Genomic DNA, 19,300 nt, shown 5'->3' on the forward strand with positions numbered 1-19,300 from the left:
TTAACCTTCTCTAAAAATCCGATTCCATGATTAGCACAGAAGTACAAAAGTCTACAAAAACATATTCCTGCTTGTGACATCTGTACTTTTATTATTTTAAGTGTACAGCTTTATCATATATAATAGGAGTTTGTGGACCACTTCGTAAGGGGACAGAATCAAACCCAGTGTTTGTGCACACACAACCCCGAGTGTGTTCCCGGGCCGCCGGCTCCATCCTGGGGAAGGTAGGACAGCCTAGTGCATGCAAGTGATGACTTTAATAGCTTTTACATATTGTACAGACACGATCTTTGATTATACATATATTTGATAAAATGAGACAAGACTTGTTGTAGAGTACACGTTCCATTTTTATAGCATGAGAACAGTACCATCAACTATTTATTCTGCAGGAATTTGCATCAGTGATTAACAGTTTCTGTGATGTGTATAAAGACCGCCTCCTTTGACCTCATCTCCTGTGAGCCCTGCCCAAGGTCCAGTTTCTTTGGCTTTGTTACTTATGACGAAATACACAAGTCTCCTGCTCTTTACGTTGTCTTAAATTTTCTGAGCAGGTTCCAGCCAAAAAGAAAAGGTGAGGGTAGAAGTCTGGAGTGGACTAACAGGAGGACCGCCAGGAGCCCAGCTGCTACACAGTATGTGGCCAGAACAGTAGCCTCGTGAGGCAGGTAGCACTTGGCAAGGGCGTACTCTGTGGGCGTCATACTGCCCTGGAAAGGAAATGAGGAGGTTAATGCTGCAGCAAGAGCCCTCCCACATTGCCACACAACAGACTTAGACACAGTTGAGGCAAGGCAGCCATCTTGGTTGAGTCAGGTGAGGCCAGGAAGTAGCTCTCCTCCTGAGAGGAAGGGGCACAGCCTTGGGCCTCCACAAGCCACCACCCACCAACCAGAAGCACTGGTGGAGACATGAAGGCAAGGCTCCCAGCGTGCTGAGTGGAGCTGAACCCTCCACTGAAACTAGCCCCTGGCACAGCAGGTCCCCCCCTATAATGCACTGGGCAACATGACAGAGATGCAAGACGCATGGAGATTTTACATCAGTGGGCACTGAGAAACAAGGACTACAAAGCCATTTCTCATGCCACTTCTGCTAAATTAAGCAACCTGTTACCCAGAAATGCATGGGCCGGGGGCACCTCAGTGGGCTTTTCTTTTAAGCATTTTTGCGGTGTGGACTGACACTGAGGAGTGGTCTCATTCACTTTGAACTTGAAAACATGAGGGTTTCCCCATCTTTTCATGAAGTAAAAGTAGCCACTAATTGAAATGACATGTCAAGTGCACTAGCCAGAGCTATAGCATTCTCCTGACATAAGACAAGATGATGGCGTCTGGCCAATGAAGACAGGCTCCGGTTTCTTTGAAAATTAGACACACAGAGCCTCCTATCTGAGGACCATACCAGGTCCATGGGGTTGACGCGTTCTGAAGGATGCCCAGCCCCCACCCCACCCCCTCCAGGGCCATGCAGCTCTCACGTGTCCCCAGAGAGGCAAGAGGTACGGGGAAAGGGGTCTGTGAATCAAACCAAGTGCACATGGGGAGGAGGGCAAGTCTGTATTCACAGCATTTGTATGTTTTTACAGATTGCAGCAATTAAATAGTTGATTACTGTGTTGATTTCAATACTTCTATGCGAGCGTTCAGATGAAAATAAATGTTCACATTACCATGATGAAGCTGGGGTTGTTTCTGTTCCTCCAACTGAAAGAGGGCACGCTGATCTCGGGGATTCCCGCCCCGTGGAGCACCTCGCAGGCACTGTGCGTGTGGCCACTCAGGATGAGACGTGGCCGCAGCCACCAAAGTAGCTACCACACCCGGTGGGGCAGGGGAACACAGCAACAGGTGGTCAGTGCCTGCACAGAGTCCCCTCAGGGCCCAGCGACCAGCCACCCACTTATTTCATGAAGCTAAATATAAAATCCCTACTTGGTCGGGGGCTTTATCTTTTCCTTAACATCCTTTGGTTGGCTGAGACCCTATCAAAAAGTAAGCTCAGGCTTTTAGGGAGACTCTGTCCTCCTCTCAGATTTTATATTTTTACAAATATTTTTATAAATTTATTTTATATTTCTATTGTATGATATAGTATGTCATCCACTATACAAATATATGTTTCTATAATATAAATATAGTTATAAACATATAAGTAAGCTCATCTGAATGAAGTGCCCCAAAATTAACTCTTAAATTCCATTCACATTTTCAAACACATTTAAGTTGATGAACAAAAACTCGGACTAAAGAATAGCTGAGGATATTATTACTCACTTGATATTAGGAAACAGAATTACTGGGGGCAGGGGAGGAACCAAAGGAGGACATGAAAACCTGAGCCCCCATCCCCTTATCCCCCCACTCCCACCCCCCAATGCCCCACTCCCCCACCCCGCCTCCAAGTGTGCCAATGGCTGTCCATGGCGGTCCGTCAGTCTCGTGGGTGGGTGGGCATCCCGCTCCCCCGCAAACCTGCTGAGAGGCCTCCCGGGAAAGCACGTCATACCGCTCCTTAAAGGGGATGCCCCGCTCTTCCAGAGGCGCAGCGTCCTCCCCAGAACAATTAGCATCACTCCTCCGGTAAAGCGGGAAATGCTGCCCAGATATTAGAGAGTCAGATGTGGGGGGGGGGGCGTTTTGGGCCAGATCTGGGGAGACAGAGCCGCGCGGTCCCCGCTCACCTGCAGGAGCACCGGGGCGGACACGGGCAGCAGCGGCACATCTCGGCAGGGGCCGGAGCCACGTTCCTGCTTGTGAGAAATCGGTTAACCTGGCAGAGCCGGCGTCCCCGAGCCCCGAGCAGTAGGAAAGGAAGAGGGAGCTGAGCGACGCAGGAAATACCAGGTGCAGCGACTGCCCCGTAGAAGATGCCAGAACAGAAGCCCCTGTGCCTTCGGGTGCTCCTACCTCACGGGAGCAATTCAGTCGTTGAGAAATTTCCAGGAGTTCAGCTTCCGCTTTGGAGCAGATGTGGCAGCCATCCCCTTCCAGGGCAACGCTGTTGACCATCACGAAACTGAGGCAGAGGGAGCAAGCGGACGGTCAGAGCCCCTGGGCTTCCCGTGTCCGGACTCTGGCAGTTCTGCTCCCATGACACAAAAGCTGAGGGGCCACAGTGTGAAGAAACCCATCCCAGAGTGGCCTGAAGCCTCAACTCGACTAACCTGTTTTAGGTTCGAGTTGATACTAAGAAGGCACCAGAGCGTTATACTGGGAGGGGAGCCTAAGATACAGTCAAAGGAGTTGGAACCTTGAATGCGTGAGAAATCCCTGAACAGTGAAGCACAGGCAATCTTCACTAACATCTGTACACGCAGCAGACAGGGCGAGGAGGGGCAGGGAGGGGGTGTGCTGGCCAGAGCTAACGGGTACAGATGACCCCAAACCAGGATGCTGGTAAAGCCAGGGATGGCTGCCCTCTACAAACCACTTTACCTAGATCTGTACAGACTACCGTTAAACAGGCTTTTGTTTCCAACACACATATCAGCTGGGCCTGAAGAAGGCACCTGTCAGTAAACACTGCTTGAAATTTAAAGAATCTTAGCGATGGGGAGCTAACTAAATGATCTGAAATACGATCAGTGGGTTTCATGTTTCTTAAACTCTATGCCTAAGGAAAAAGAACTGAAACTGTGCCCGGTCTTCATAGGACTCAGGAAAGGAAGCTGCTAGAGACTCAGTATACAGGTAAAGGGAGGGAAGGAGTGAGCATTGGTGGAGAACCCTTGACCTGGTTTCTGGGAGTGTCACAGGTCATCTCTTGTGACGGACCCAGTGAGCTGCCATGGCCAAAGCCATGAGCGCTGGACACCCACAGGGGCCATGATCGAAAGAGGAAGAGCCTTCCTCTCCCATCTCTTCTTCCTCCAGTAGGTCTGCAACCAGAACAACATGTACAGTCTTATCCACCACCCTGGGAACACACACCCAGACATGACAGGGCCCGGGGATGGCATGAGAATGGCCACACAGAGGGGGAGCTCACTGTCTGAGGAAAGGGTGAGGAGGATTTGGTCTATAAATCAAGGCTGATGGACAGGAGTTGGGGTGGCACACAGCTAAAGGACGGTGAACATACCCGCCCCCAAATCCTGGGACAGCATACCCACGAGGGCATCCTTTATAAAGGAAAAGAAGTATATTTTGAACAAATAAAAATAAGATCCTTTACAGAGTGGGTTGATGAATGTTCTAGCACCCAGAAACATGGCAGGCAGGAAGGGAATGCCCTCAGTGGCCAGGCAAAGTCATCAATGGCCGGTCCACTTGCAGCTTGTTAAGGAACACCGGGCTGGTGACCACGATGGTGACCATCAGGGAGGGAGGAGGCCTGTGGTGCCTTCATCTGAAATGGTATAGCAGGCCACACGAAGCCCAACTCCAACCCAGGACAATGGCTCCCTTAGAAAAATAAGTCCAAAGGAAGGAAAGGGCTTCCTAAGAATTCACAAATAATACTCACTTCGTTCCCTTCCAAGAAAACAGCCTTTTGGGGTTGAAAACTTTCTCAAATCGTTTTATTTTGTATGTGCTCATCCTAGATTCAATTGTAAAAAGAAACATTTTTCAGAGCAAGCCATTTTAGGACCTCTTAAGAGTTAGCATAAACACAGGAAATAACTCGGGATCTGAGTGTTGGACTAGCCTTGTGAGGTGAGGGCTCCAGCTGGCCCAGGCTGTCAGGGGCAAACCCTCCACCACTGAGTGACCACAAGCACTGGGGCAAGTGACTTAGTCCCCAGAGTCTCAGTTTCCTCACTGGCACAATGGTTAAAATAACAGGACCATTAGAAAGATTAAATGAGTTGATTTATGGAAGTAAAGTGCTTAGCCCTGATGTTTATAGCAAGATTATCCACAACAGCTAGACTATGAAAGAGTCCATCGACTAACGAATAGATAAGAGGTGGTCTATAGCCATGGAATATTACTCAGCCATCAAAAAATATGAACTCTTGCCATCTGCAATGACGCAGATGAAGCTAGCAAAATAAGAGAAAGACAAATACCATATGATTTTACTCATATGTGGAATTTAGGAAACAAAACAGATGAACATAGAGGAAAGGAGAAAGGAGAGAGAGAGGGAAGCAAACCCTAAGAGACTCTTCAATAGAGAACAAACTGAGGGTTGCTGGAGGGAGGTGGGGGGGGTCGGCTAGATGGAGGATGGGGATTAAGGAAGACCCTTGTGATGATAAGCATTGGCAATATACATAAGTGATGAATCACTAAATTCTATTCCTGAAACCAGTATTACACCATAGGTTAACTAACTAGAATTTAAATAAAAATTTGGAGGAAAAAATAATACAATACTTAAAACTGACTGACACATTGTAAGCACTATGTAAAATACTATTTACAAAAGTTGAAATGGTCTTGTTTTCTGAGTCCCAAAGAAAATAATTGGTCATTAATTGTAAGCTTCAAGTTCATCACCTACGGGCACAGACAAATCATTTATTCAACAGAGATTCATTAAAGGTGTACATTGTGCAAGACAAAAATCTTCACCCTATGGAGTTCATGCTCTTAGGGCTTCCATCTTTCAAGGACAACAAATGTCTACCCCCTCCCCCAGCACAAATAAGGCTCTCACCTGAATGGTGGCAGGTTTAAAGCTCTAGTTAATGAAGCTCTCAGGGGCAATGCTTCACTGAACAACTTACTGATAGTGGAAGCCAATGTCATGGTTGCCAGCAACCACCTTCAGCTGCACGTGACGTGGGTGTCTGAATATTTTCCGAAATCGCTGCACATCATCTGCCCAGGCCTATGGGGAAAACGGATCACTGCTGAGACCCAGAGAACCTCTCTTCCCTGTGGCTAAAAAAAAAAAAAAAAAATGCTCCCTATTCTGATGATGAGACATTAAATTCCCCCTCCAAATCAGATGCCCAGAGAGTTAATGTAGAACTTAGAATGTCTTTTTTTTTAACTTTTTTAAAATAGATTTTATTTATTTGAAAGAGAGAATGAGAGAGAGAGACCACAAGATGAGGGAGGAGGGTCAGAGGGAGAAGCAGACTCCCTGCTGAGCAGGGAGCCCAACGGGACTCCATTCTGGGTCTCTAGGATTACCACCTGAGGCGAAGGTAGTCACTTAACCAACTGAGACACCCAGATGCCCAAGAACCTAATTTCTAATTCTATGTCACACTGCATTTTCTAAGACTTAATATTTCAATGATTTAATTTGATGCCAGCTTTTAATTAAATGGTATTCCCCCATATTAAAACATTAGATGGCAATTATATACCCATTATTTTAAGATCCCCTAAAAAGATCCCCTGAAGCCCATGCATGGACCCCAGGTTAATAATCACTCCAGACTGGGACACACTGTGAAAACAGGCTTGTAGAAAATGTCCAGTAAATTCACGTGTCTCAACCAAAACAAAGATGAGCACATCCCTCATTTTATCATTTCCCTGTGGCTACCACTGTGGGAAAGAGAACAGATAGAATGTAGAGGAAAAAAAGACAAAATCCAACAAATATTTCAAAATTATTCGGACATTTACTTTAACTATTAAAGCTTGAGAATTATGTTTGTATCATTCTGGCTCTTATTAAGTCGAAAAACATCAACTGGACAGACACAGGAAAGACAATACGGAGTTGGAGAGTAATCAACTTTATCCTAAGAGTTTTAAGTAAGGCCCAAACCGAGAAACATGCTGGAGAGAAAGTTCTTCAATACATTTACAAAAACTTCACTTTAACAGATAGTATTTAAAGTTAAGATAAGATAAAAGCAGAATAACATAAAATTAGAAAAACAAAAACAGGGGTGCTGGGTGGCTCAGTCAGTTAAGATCTGCCTTCCGCCCAGGTCAGGATCTCAGGCTCCTGGGATTGAGCCCCATGTCAGGCTTCCTGCTCAGTGCAGGGCCTACTTCTCCTTTTCCCTCTGCCCCTCCACCCCCACTTGTGATTTCTCTCTCTCTCTCTCTCAAATAAATAAATAAAAACTTAAAAAAAAAAGAAAAACATAAAAACATAAAATGCTACCCTCAATTTGTAAAAGCAACATATACATCCAACTTCATTTTATAACTAGTTGCTTGTTACATATACTATTTCCATTATCTCATATTTAATTATGAGACCCTATAAACAGTGGCTTGTCTTTTTTTTTAAGATTTTATTTATTTATCTGACACAGAGAGAGCAGAAGCAGGGGGAGCGGTACACAGAGGGAAAGAAAGAAGCAGGCTCCTGGCTAAGCAGAGAGCCTGGTGAGGCACTCAATCCCAGGACCCTGGGATCATGACCTGCGCTAAAAAAAGACATTTAACTGACTAAGTCACCCAGGCACTCCAAACAGTGGGTTTCTAATCAGATCTGGACCAAGACTTTCTTTGTAAAGCTTTTGGATTATCCTGGGAAATGATAATGGCTTTTTAAAAAATCTCTCACCCCAGTGCAAACTGGTGCAGCCACTCTGGGAAACAGTATGGAGGTTCAGTTAAAAACAGAGCTACCCTACCACCCAGCAACTGCATTACTAGGTATTTACCCAGAGGATACAGACACAGTGATTCGAAGGGGCACCTGCACCCCAATGTTTATAGCAGCAATGTCCACAGTAGCCAAACTATGGAAAAAGCCCAGATGTCCAATGACAGGGGAATGGATAAAGATGGGGTACACACACATATAAACACAATGGAATAGTCCTCCATCATCAGAAAGAATGAAATCTTGCCATTCGCAACAATATGGATGAACTAGAGGGTATTATGCTGAGCAAAATAAGTCAGTCAGAGAAAGACAAATAACCACGACTTCACTCATATGCGAATTTAAGAAATAAAACAGAGGATCATAACAGAAGGGAAGGAAAAATAAGATGGAAACAAAGAGAAGGAAACAAACCATAAGAAAACTCTTAACTCTAGGAAACAAACTGAGGACTGCTGGACAGGACGGGGGGTGGAGGGCCATGGGGTAACTGGGTGATGGCATGTGATGCAACGAGCACGGGGTGTTACATGCAACTGATGAATCACTGACCTCTACTGATGAAACTAGTAATATACTCTATGTTAATTACATTGAGTTTAAGTTAAAAAAAATTTTTTTTAAATATCCCACCCCACAAAAATACCTTCTAAAACCATTTATGACCAAACATTTTCATAAGCAGCAAAATAGCTTTTTTCTATTTTCCATTAATTCCAGGAATATAGTAAGTAAAATACTGGACAGCTAAGGTGAGAACAGCCCTTCTCTTTAGTTATAGAAAGGCTTATGTCACCTCAACACCCAGATGGAGGCCCCTGAAGGCACAAGAACCTCACACCAGGTCCCTGAGACTCCTTCTGCTAAGAGGAGGGGCGCCTAGGTGGTGCAGTCCGTTAAACATGCAAATCTTGATTTCAGCTTAGGTCATGATCTCAGAGTTGTGAGATCAAGCCCCATGTTGGGCTCTGCACTCTGCACAGAGTCTGCTTGAGTTCCTCTCTCCCTCTCCATCCGTTCCTCCCCGAGCTCACTCTCTCTCTAATAAATTTAAATTTAAAAAAAAAAATTTAAGAAAAGGAGAGTAGCAGTCACATTTATAGCACAATTCTCATAATTTCATGGCTAAGTAATCCAGTGTAAAGTCAAATTACATTTCAATATGTATTTTATAATTTTGGTGACAAGCAAATTTACACACCTTGCCTCTTTTTTCCCTTTCCCGAGAGGTTCATGGGAATGTGCATTCCAGCAAAGCGAGTTCTGACTAATCTACCTGTTTCCTACGTAAACAGATACAGCTGATAGTCAAACAAGTTTGAACTGTGTATGTCAAGTTATACATGGACTTGTTTTTTTATAAAGATAGTACAGTACTGTAAATGTATTTTCTCTTCCTTACGATTTTCTTAGCAACATTTTCTTTTCTCTAGCTGACTTTATCCTAAGATTACAGAATAGAATACATGTAACATGTAACATACATGCTGACTGTGTTATCAGCAAGGTTTCCAGTCCACAGTGGGCTACTGGTAGTTAAGTTTTGGGAGAATCCAAAGGTATACACAGATTTTTGACTGCATAAGGCTGGCGTCCCTAACCCAGCATGGTGCAAGCGTCAACTATCTATGATTAGCCAGCCTAACTCAAGACTGGCAGGAGATACGGATCCTAACAATCATCAAGATAGACTACACGTGGGGCACCTGGGTAGCTCAGTAGGTTAAAGCCTCACATCGGGCTCTCTGCTCAGCAGAAGCCTGCTTCTCCCTTTCTCTCTCTCTGCCTACTTGTGATCTCTGTCTGTCAAATAAATAAATAAAATCTTAGGAAAAAAAAAAGAATAAAATTAAAAAAAAAAAAAAGATAGACTACACATGTTTAATGTTGGTGCTGAGCAAAACCTCCAACCCTCCCAGATACTGCTTCATGGATTTTCTGGGCTCCCTGCCCTGGACCCTCAAAGCAGGATTAGGGTGGCTGGATCACGGGCTCCTACCTGGGGGGAACTCCACTTCCCTTCATCAAAGACATCCCCTAGAATGAAGACAACTTCGGGCTGCAACAACCACAGAGCCGTCTGGAAAGCTCTCTCCATTTGCCATTCCCTAAGGTCAACAGAGAAAAGCACAGCATCAGTCTCTTTCTTATGTGGAGCCTAGATCTGTCTTACGAGGCCATTTAAAAAGTCAACCAAATGGTCCCATTCTCCTTCCACAGCCTCACCCCTGCATTCCCTTCCCACGCTAGCAAGGGTCAGAGTCCACGTGTGATTCAGTGTGGGAAATAAAGGGTCTGAGGGAGAGTCGGGCTGCCCCACCTGCGCATCTTAAAAGCTGACTTCCCCCCATATGGCACCCACAGATCAGACGCCACACTGCACCCCAGAAGCCATCCCTCAGTCATAACAAGCCCCAAAGGTCAGGGAGAGCTCAACGCAGCTTCCAAAGACACTCAGTGTAGACTAAGTTGACACCCCAGTGAGGAGAGGATAGCATCTGCCTCAACTTCCACTCTTGAAGGACCTCAACTTCTTGCCTGCCTTCAGAACTGGGGGAAGATAATGGGAGAATCAGACTAGCCAATACCAAGACTGTAAACCCTGCAGACTTCAGATATCCAAGGAATCACCCCATAGGTAAGACAAGTGAATGAAGAGAGCCTGGGGGGAGCTTGGGTGGCTCAGTTGGTTAAGCATCTGCCTTTGGCTCAGGTCATGATCCCAGGGTCCTGGGATGGAGCCCCACATTCGGCTCCCTAGTTCAGTGGGGAGTCTCCTTCTCCCTCTGCCCCACATTCCCCCCTCAGCTCGTGCTCTCTCTCACTCACTCTTTCTCTCAGATAAATAAAATCTTAATTAAAAAAAAAAAAAAAGCCTGTGCTCTTGAACCTGACAGGCAATGGCTTAACCCCCCAGCTCCACCCATAACCCCCTGTACGGCCTTGAGAACGTCACCCACTCCCTCTGATTCCTATTCTTCATTAGTGAGCAGGAATTGTAAAACGTTCTCTCACAGGGCAGTTAGTAGGAATTCAAACATCCACACTTTCTCGAACCACCCTCCCTTCTCCCTGACCGACTCTGACCCGTGTCATTCTCCTAAGGATCCCAATTCTTCCCTCCTTTTTAAGGCATCATCCCGGCTGTTTCTCCCCTACCAAAGGGGACTGTGACATCCCAGGGCACAAATAGGAAAAGGTAATTTGAGGTCAGCAAGGACCATGCAGGCCCCATGTAAACTGCTTGCTGCATGTGCACACCTTCACTCAAGATACCCCCAAAATTCAGTGCTGTTTTTCTTGATGAATGTAATTCACCCTGGAGAAGAAAGATCTAGAAACAGCAGCAATAATGGGCAGGGAAGAAAGCTCAACTGGTAAGGTCCAAATAGAAGCAAAGGAAGTCTCACCCTGGCCCTTATTTCATGCCTCCTATGGTTTAAAACTCTTGAGTACAGAAGGACGGCAGCCCCTCCAGCTTTCCTTTTTCTGTCTTGCCTTCTCCTCTCACCCCTGGGGACATTACACCTCTTCCTCCTCCCACTCAGCATAAGGTTCATCCAAATCCAGACTACTCCAAGGGTATTCCTGCTCGCAAGGATAAAGACCTGTTTAGAGATGATGAGGAAAAGAAGTCAAGGAGGGGATTCTGAGGGGCAAGAAGAGAGCTCTGCTGCCATGATGGCTGAAAGCCCCATCAGTCACCTTCTGGTGGGCCTAACTCGTAATAGCCAAAAGGTAGACGTATCCATCCACAGAGAAACGGAGAAACAAAACATGGTCTAAATACACAACATAATTATCCCTCCGCCTTAAAAAGGAAGGAAATTCTGCCACATGCCCCAACACAGATGGACCTAGAGGACATTCTGCTCAATGAAATAAGCCAGACACAAGAGGACAAATACTGTATGACTCCACTTGTATGAGGTCCCAGAGGAGTCAGATCTATGGAGACAGAACAGCATGGCGGGTGCAGGGGCTGGGAGAATGGGGAAAGGGGAGTCAGTACTTAGCAAGGACCAAGTTCCAGTTTGGGAAGAAGAAAAGGTTCTAGAGCTGGCCGGTGGGGACGGCTGCCCAACACTGTGAATGTATGTGATGCCACTGAAATATACACTTAAAACTGTTGACCATGGTAACTTTCACGTTATGTGTATTTTACCACAATTAACTTTTTTAAAAAGCATTCTGATGGGAAAGCAGGTGGACTCTGCTTGGGCCGGTCTAAGTTGAACAAATAGGACCTGATCCTCTCTCCAGAGTGACAGCCACAGACCTGCTTGGCTCTGGCTGCCCAGAGTGCACAAAAACCGAGTGGGCTCCAAACAACACCCCACTGACTGTGAGAGGGGACCACCACCAACCCAGGTATGTTTCCTCCGCTGCCCAGGGAAAGGGGAAGCCAACCTTGGCTCACCACACCCGTGTGCCAGACCTTGTTGGGGGAATTTTCCTCACACAGGCTGCAAAGTCTCTGGTATTGAACAGTTACAAACAAGGAGGCAGAGACAGGTTTGGAAAAGCCCTAGGAACTTGTCCAAAGTCACAAGACTTTAATCCAGACGTGCCTTCCAAGTCCTGGGTCCTTAAAATAAGAGAGGCTCTGCAAACACTATGTTCAAGGAAAAATCAAAGGCCCCATATGTCTCTCTTTGAGAGGAAAATAACTAACGACAAGCCTGACCTAGAAGGAGAGGGATCCGCCTTTGGTAAAATTTCAGAAAGATTCCTAATTGTAGCTCCTACCTTCGTAATTTGTCTAGCCAATGGCCTTGTACTTCCCCAAGCAAGTGGGTATCAGCCAAAAACATGGCTTTCAGAGTCTTTTGTCCACTGTTACGAGCCAGAGTTTTCACCTCAGGCCAATCACACCGAAAGATCACCAAATAATAGATTAAAAATTCACAAAATAGAAGCGTGGCAAAGACAACAGCTGTGAGTTTCAACAGCAGGAAACTCCTTCTCTTGAGCAGACACAGATCCTGGTTTCCAAACCCCAGCCTGATTGGAGCCATGTCTCCTGCCCAGGAGTCGCCAGCATCCAGGAGTGAAATCCATCAAGAACTGACCGCAAGAGAAGTGTGGAATCTTGGGTAAGGCGCATCCGGTGTCCAGGGCTTAGCCATGGACCTGTGGAGAAAACAGAAAGGATCAGATTACATTTCTTAACACTGCCATAAACTCTCCTTCTAGTAAGAACTAATAAGTTACAGAATCCCACCGATATTCCCGAATAAATTAAGTGTCCAGTACTTGTACGAGGCTAATAGGTCAGATTACGCTGTAAGAATGATCCTCCCACTAACACGATAAAGTTTGACTACCACTTTGGAAGTCATTAAATAAGAATCTACCCAAAGGATGTTAAAGTAGGACACATAATGGAACAGTCGAAAAATATTAATAAGTGTAACGTGACTCCCAAAACTTACTCCCACCCGTCCCTGACCTTACAAATCAACAGGCCAAGAAGCCCCCTGTATCATGTTGCCTCTGGTGTGAATTCCTCACTTTTCCATATCGTTTTCCACAAAAGAACTGAATATTCACAATGTGCTTTAGGGATGCAAGGACTACATGCCACTCTGGGCTCAGAGGCCGGGTCTCCCAGAGCCCCCCATCTGTCAACATGGCAGCTGGGTTATATGTTTCCATGAACGTGGGTTTTCATCTGCATATGAGCCTTAAAATTTGGGATGGCCTTCGGTTAGAAGACATCTGTGGGTAGCGGTTTCTCAATGGGAAACTTAAGGTGGTTATGGATTCTTCTGAATCATAAATGAGGTTTGTTTCCTATTTAAAAAGAAAAAAAAAGCAGCCACTTTTGACACATCTGAAGAGCAAGGCTGGCATGAGGATGACCTGAAATGGACTTTAGGAAGTGACATGCTGGGGGCGCCTGGGTAGCTCAGTGGGTTAAGCCTCTGCCTTCAGCTCAGGTCATGATCTCAGGGTCCTGGGATCGAGCCCCACATCAGGCCTTCTGCTTCGCAGGGAGCCTGCTTGCCCCTCTCTCTCCGCCTCTCTGCCTACTTGTGATCTCTGTCTGTCAAATAAATAAATAAAATCTTAAAAAAAAAAAAAATGTTACTGAAGTTCCTCATCTTGGGCTCCAGACAAGGATCTTAAAGGGCAGTGACCTGAAAGCTGCAGAGAACTCTTTTGGGAGAAGCTCCAGAAGTCTCTCAGTGGAGGCGTGGAGGACCACTGACCACAGATCTTCACTGAGCGATAAATATAGAAAATCCCTTTCTGGGGGGGATGCTTTTCTAAGATGAATCCAGGAAACCTCATATGGTTGATTGACAGGCAAGGAGTCAAGAGCACACTTCTCCTGTAGGGTCCAAAATAATCTCCGCAAAATTCAGTTTCCAGAACTTTCCACATTTGCACAGAAGCCTGAGTCCCTATAAGAGTCCCTAGCTTACGGCACGGTGGCATTCTATATAACCACCAACTATCAAGATACGGAAAATTTTTTAACTCTTACCTAAAGAAAAATAAATGGAGGCAAACATGTATTTTGAGCCTTTAACAGAAGTTTAAAACATAACCTCAGAATTGAAAGTGATAAATGATGGATGCCTTCCCGCTCCCCGCAATGGAGCACTGACAGCTGTCGGCCCTAGCACGGGGTCCTCACCTGGTCTGTGGCTTTTTGGAAAAGAAGAAATGTCAGGATCATAGGGCAGGAATGGCTCCAGGCCCAAGTGATCACCCCTCCTCTGCCTGTTCTCCAATGGTGGTGTTTACAGTAAATACTTGATTAAAGAGGCAACAGGACACGAATGCCAGATTGTAACTGTGTCCTTTCAGATCAAGAGGTCAAAGGCAGCGGTGCATGTAATCTGGGATCCAACGCTCTTCCTGCAGTTCTCCTCCAAACATCCACACTACCTTCATCAAGTGGGTCTGACCACCAGTGACCACATGCCACACCCTGTCCTCGTCCCTAGAACCTCCTCGCCACCTCGGTTTCTCAAAGGACAGACAACGCGTGCCCCATAACTGGAATCACTGGACACTTTATTTTCCCACTGGGAACATCTTTGAGAGGGAAAGTGGCATTAAAGATAAAAAATGGGGCAGTGGTGCAAACCATGACAGCCCCAGGTCACTCGGGGAGCACGGTCCCCCCTGTGCTTGATTCCATTCCATGAGGCTAGCACTTAACTGAATGCCAGTAGGGAGAAAGTAATGCATCTCCTGCTATCACCCATCTATCAGCAATCAAAGTCCAGAATGTGGTATAAATGCCCCTAGTAACCATTCACTGGGGAGACCAAGGACAGGGATCCTCTCTTAAAAGAGAGAGAACCTCAAAGGACTCATGAATATATTTCTTGATACCATCTCATTTCCTTTGGTTTGATTCAATCAAATGTATCAGAAGCAACCATTTGGTTTTACTATCTTTCTTTCAAAAGGCCCAAGAGTGTTCTGAAATCCTAACCACAGCAGCTGAAACTTCCCCCAAACCCTCCTGTTTCCTCAGGCTTTAGAGGGTGAGGGGAGAGGAAGGAGCCCAGCCTTCTGGGGCCCGCCCTACAATTCTCTTAACACGCACACCTTTGCTCTTTAGAGGCTCCGAGCTCCCTGAGCTGAAAACCAGAATGATGACTTCGTAATTGCTCCTCTACACCCACTTCCTTTAATCTAAGAAGCCGGTGTCAGCAGTGATAACTAAGATCCAGAACACGGAACACGACCAGGGGAGAGGAGCAGCCTGGAACCAGGCAGGCCCAGGCTGCAGTCCAAGTGCAGCACACAGTGGGGGTCAGGGGTTGAGAGGACTCAAAACTGCAGTCTGCCAGCTTCCCTGGACCCTTGGGAGCAGGACGGGACCCACAGAGACAAGCCAGGGCTTTGCACTCAAGATCGGTCCGCCCAGCTCTCCCCCAACACGGCTTCCCTGTACCTTTGATCCCACTGAGGCTGGGCCTGGCCTGTGCCACCAGGCGGACAGCTTAGATAAGGAGCGCAAACAAACAAAAGGTTGGAGAAGTCCCTGCCCTTCCCTCCAGCATCTGTGTTCTTTTTTCCATAAAGATATTTAAAAAAAAAAAAAATACCCTACACAAAGCCCTTCAGCCAGAGGACTAAGAATAAAGAAAGGGAAGGAAGAAGGAAGGTAGGATGGAAGGAGGGAAGGCGGGAGTGGAGGAGGAGAGAAAGACGGAGGGGAGGGAGGGAGGGACAAGGAAGGCAGGGGATCCATTCTCTCCCCAGAAATGGCACAGCCAGGCCAGCATGCCAGGCACACACTAGGTAATGAGACATCGCTCCTACCTTAGGGTGGCTTCCAGATAGGTATCAAGGGACCTTCTCTTTGTGCTCAGGCTGACCTCAGGGACAGCACCGCTCCCTCATTTTCTGACGCAGCTGACCTGTGGAAAGAGCACGCTGACTGCTAGGAATTGGGAGCAACGGACATTTCCAGCACAGCGACAGTCACGGCACAACAGAGCCTACCTCTCTTGGCAGGAAAGAGGAAAACCTCAGAGCTCTCTAGAGAACCAGCCACTTCCCCCTCTTCAGTATTTTATCCTAGGTTACGATACCCACCAGCAGAAAAGAGCTATGCTGAACCAGAAAAAGCCCAACCTAAAACTTTGCTCTGTGACCTTGGGCAAGCCACTTACCCTTTCTGAGCCTCATAATTGGGGTCACAGTACCTGCCTCCTATGATGTCATGGGATTGCTAGAAATGATGCTCACCAATTTTTTAAGCAAAGCTCTTTCCAGGAGGCAAGTATGGCAGGATTAGATTAGAGAGCAAGCCTTCCAGTCTGGTGAGTTCAGAAGCAATAGGACTTGATTTAAATAGCCACAGGAGGAGAGAGGAGGGAGAATGAAGCCCAGGGGAGAAGAAAGGCCAGAAATGGGAGAGAATCTAGAAGCTGTGGCCATTGTTCTCCACTCATTTACTGAGTTGGACTAATACTTGACATCCCAAGTCCCTAGACCCTCTGCTCACTAAATGTAAACCTGAACTTTAATCTCAACCATAATAAGCAGGTCAAGGACTTAAAATCCCCATAGCCACACAGCCCGAATAACTAAAATGCTACTCTGTCTTCCACGTCTAGGCTCTTACAGGCCAAAGGAGAGAAACTAGGTTCTTTCCAAGAATGATAGGAGGGTCCGGTCCTTCATCGGAGCACTGTGGAGCACTCTACCCAGGCCTGAATATGGAGAGCTCTTCTGCCTGCTCTTCCTGCCTACTCAATGAATACATGGGGGGAAAAAATGTGTTTATCCATCTTTTATCACTAGATGTAAAACTAGGCCATGAGTGGTTTCAATAAAGACAATATTCTCTGTGTGTTGCCTTCTTGTGGTTAAGTGATTAAGAATTCTGTCCATATTAGACACTTCCCTTTGCATTAGCAAGTTTGGGTTTAAAAAGCAAAATTACTAAATCATTACTGTTTTCACACACACACACACACCCGCCCTGAGGTGAATCTGTCAATTTTATTGAGCTCATCAAATGATATACCAGCAGGAAAACTATACAGGCCTCCCAACACTGTGTGTCCTGGTCATGATAGAAAACATATTTCTTACTGCACTAGTCTGTAAGCTCCCTAAGTTAGGGACCCTACCTGGTCCATCCTCACATCCCCCTTCTGCTTGCGCCCAGGGTCCTGCCTGCAAACAAATGATTAATAAACATCTGTGGAGCGAACAGCCTACATTTATTCTTACTGTCCCAAAACTTTTAGAGTTACAAACATTTATTAACACTCCTTTGGTCTTTAAATGCTTCACAGTCTCCAGCCATAGAAGCAGGAGGAACAAATAGAGAAGATGTTCTGTTCCCCTTGGTCAGAGGGCCAGGCAGGATTTTAAAGACGGGCAAACAGGGACACAGAACACATTTTCTCACAAGCCCCTACGTGGAAGTCTTCCAAAGGAAAACCTTTTATGGCTGCTGCCCTGGGGCACACAGAGAAGGAAACTGATCAGTGTTTAAAGTAAAAAACAAACAAACAAACAAAAAACCAGCTAAAGAAAAATAACTGACATGTTATTGTTCAAGAATAGCTCTTTTAAATTATAGCATAAAATATTAATATATAATACATGCATGCCACATTCTATATTGCCTAACACATAAAAATAGCAGTTGCAATTCCTAACTAGGAACAAAATATTTTATCCAGTGACTGAGTTTTAACTTCAAAGCCACCATTAAATACCTAAATTCCCTCCACCCAAAAACAGCATTAAAAAATGTTTAATATGCCCCGACCTATAGTTTGGCCTCTTACTTGTCCATTATCTTCAATATACTCCCACAGTGTCAACCATGGCTATTCGAATGTTAAATGTTCCACCTTCGATAAGACGGATTTTTTTTTTTTTTTGGTCTATCTACATCAGTAAATCAGAAAATGAGAGGCGCCTACAATTTAATACCCGGGCCTTATGTAATCGTCACTCTCCAGCCAATAAATGACTAATTCCCAGAACCCCGTATTTTTCAATCAGCCAACTCTCAATCCTAAAAAGGCAAGGGGGTTCCAGTTTGCAGTAACAAGAAATAGCAATGAACCTAGAAGCCTAAATATTACAGCACGGTCGTTAGAATCCTCGGAGAATCCTGCTTGCAGTGGGCGGCCAGGCACCCAGCGAGGCAGATCGGAAAGTAAAGCCTCTCGGGGGAGCCTGGCCCCCACCACCTCAACGGGTCCTCCGGCCCGCGGGGCATCCCCGCCACTTCCGGTTTCCGCGCACGTGGCACAGAGGGTTTCGCCCCCCACCCCACCCCCCGCCATCATCCCTGGCACCTCGGGCGGGCGGGAGACACTGAGTGGCCGCGAAGATCTCGGCCCCGCCCCAGGCCCCGCCCCCTCCCGGGTCGAGGCGGAGACCCCCGCTGGCCTCCGCGGGCGTCTGGTACAGTGGCTGCAAGAAAGCAAAACCTTACCCTCGGCTGCATCTTCCTCAACGATTCGGCTGTTCGTGCCATCCTTGCTGTCTTCTAGACTTTCTTCTCCGCTCAAGGCCTTAGCGCCGAGGCTCCCTGCAACCCCCCGCCGAGCAACGTCCGAGAAGGCGAGGGGCGCGCCGAAGCCGCGAAGCTGTTGGCGCCCGGCAGGGGGCACGCCGGCCGGTGCGGATCGGGGCGGCCCCGGCGCCCCGCTCGTGGACAGGGCGGCCCCGAGTTCGCTTCCCAAGTGCACGGCCGCGGCTCGAGGCGGGCTCCGCGAGCCTTCGGAGCGCCCGGGCCCCGCGTCCCAGGCGCTGGGGGCGGGGCGGCAGGAAGCCGAGTCGGGGGCGTCCGCGCGGCGCGGACGGGTGGCGCTGTGTGACGGCTCGCTCCTGACGCCCTCCCCGAGTGCCGCGCGGCTCTGCCTTACCTTGCTTGGTCTTCTCCAGGGCGGGACAAAGTGCCTTCGGGGAGTGTGTGATGAGTTTATTGGGGCTTTCTTTCTCTTTTTCTTTTTTTTTTTAACCAGTGTTACTTAATATAATATGACCTGGTCTAATTTCCAAAGAGCTTTCACATCCATTATTTAAAATAATACTCAAAATAACCGTGTAAATCAAGAGCAAGAAACTCATTACCCCGCGTTACGAGAAGTAAACTGAAGCCCCAAGCAATAACACACAGGGGCTTCCAACCAACCCGTTCTAGCATGTTTTTGCACATCTGTGAGTATATATACGGAGGTATACTAGAAATCCTATAGAAAGCAACCAGCAAAATGCCGGGTATCTAGGAAGCAAGCAGTAAATGGTAGTATTATTATTAATTAAGAATATTGTAATATTTTCAAATATGTCCAGACGAACAATTTTA

At 46.6% G+C, this 19,300-nt stretch overlaps 1 protein-coding gene across 5 annotated transcripts; it reads right to left on the bottom strand.

Annotated features, from left to right (window-relative positions):
* Nucleotides 1-64: 64 nt before the first annotated feature.
* Nucleotides 65-18,715, bottom strand: MPPE1 (metallophosphoesterase 1). 5 transcript variants are annotated; one of them, XM_032875777.1, is made up of 12 exons: nt 18,425-18,715; nt 17,381-17,430; nt 15,778-15,875; nt 12,235-12,618; nt 9,485-9,593; nt 5,687-5,790; nt 4,477-4,551; nt 2,919-3,027; nt 2,693-2,761; nt 2,484-2,606; nt 1,682-1,822; nt 65-716 (listed from the first exon to the last, which is right to left on the bottom strand). In XM_032875777.1, exons 4-12 carry the CDS (start codon nt 12,501-12,503, stop codon nt 534-536), a joined length of 1,182 nt encoding a protein of 393 aa, XP_032731668.1. In that variant the 5' UTR covers nt 12,504-12,618; nt 15,778-15,875; nt 17,381-17,430; nt 18,425-18,715; the 3' UTR covers nt 65-533. The 5 variants fall into 5 exon arrangements, with proteins under 5 accessions (XP_032731668.1, XP_032731670.1, XP_032731671.1 ...); XM_032875779.1 differs by lacking the exon at nt 17,381-17,430; XM_032875780.1 differs by lacking the exons at nt 17,381-17,430; nt 18,425-18,715 and adding an exon at nt 16,586-16,908.
* Nucleotides 18,716-19,300: the final 585 nt, after the last annotated feature.

The sequence above is a fragment of the Lontra canadensis genome, unplaced genomic scaffold (genome assembly GCF_010015895.1).
Source record: "Lontra canadensis isolate GAN:19392208 unplaced genomic scaffold, GSC_riverotter_1.0 scaffold57, whole genome shotgun sequence".
In the NCBI taxonomy this organism is placed as follows: domain Eukaryota; kingdom Metazoa; phylum Chordata; class Mammalia; order Carnivora; family Mustelidae; genus Lontra; species Lontra canadensis.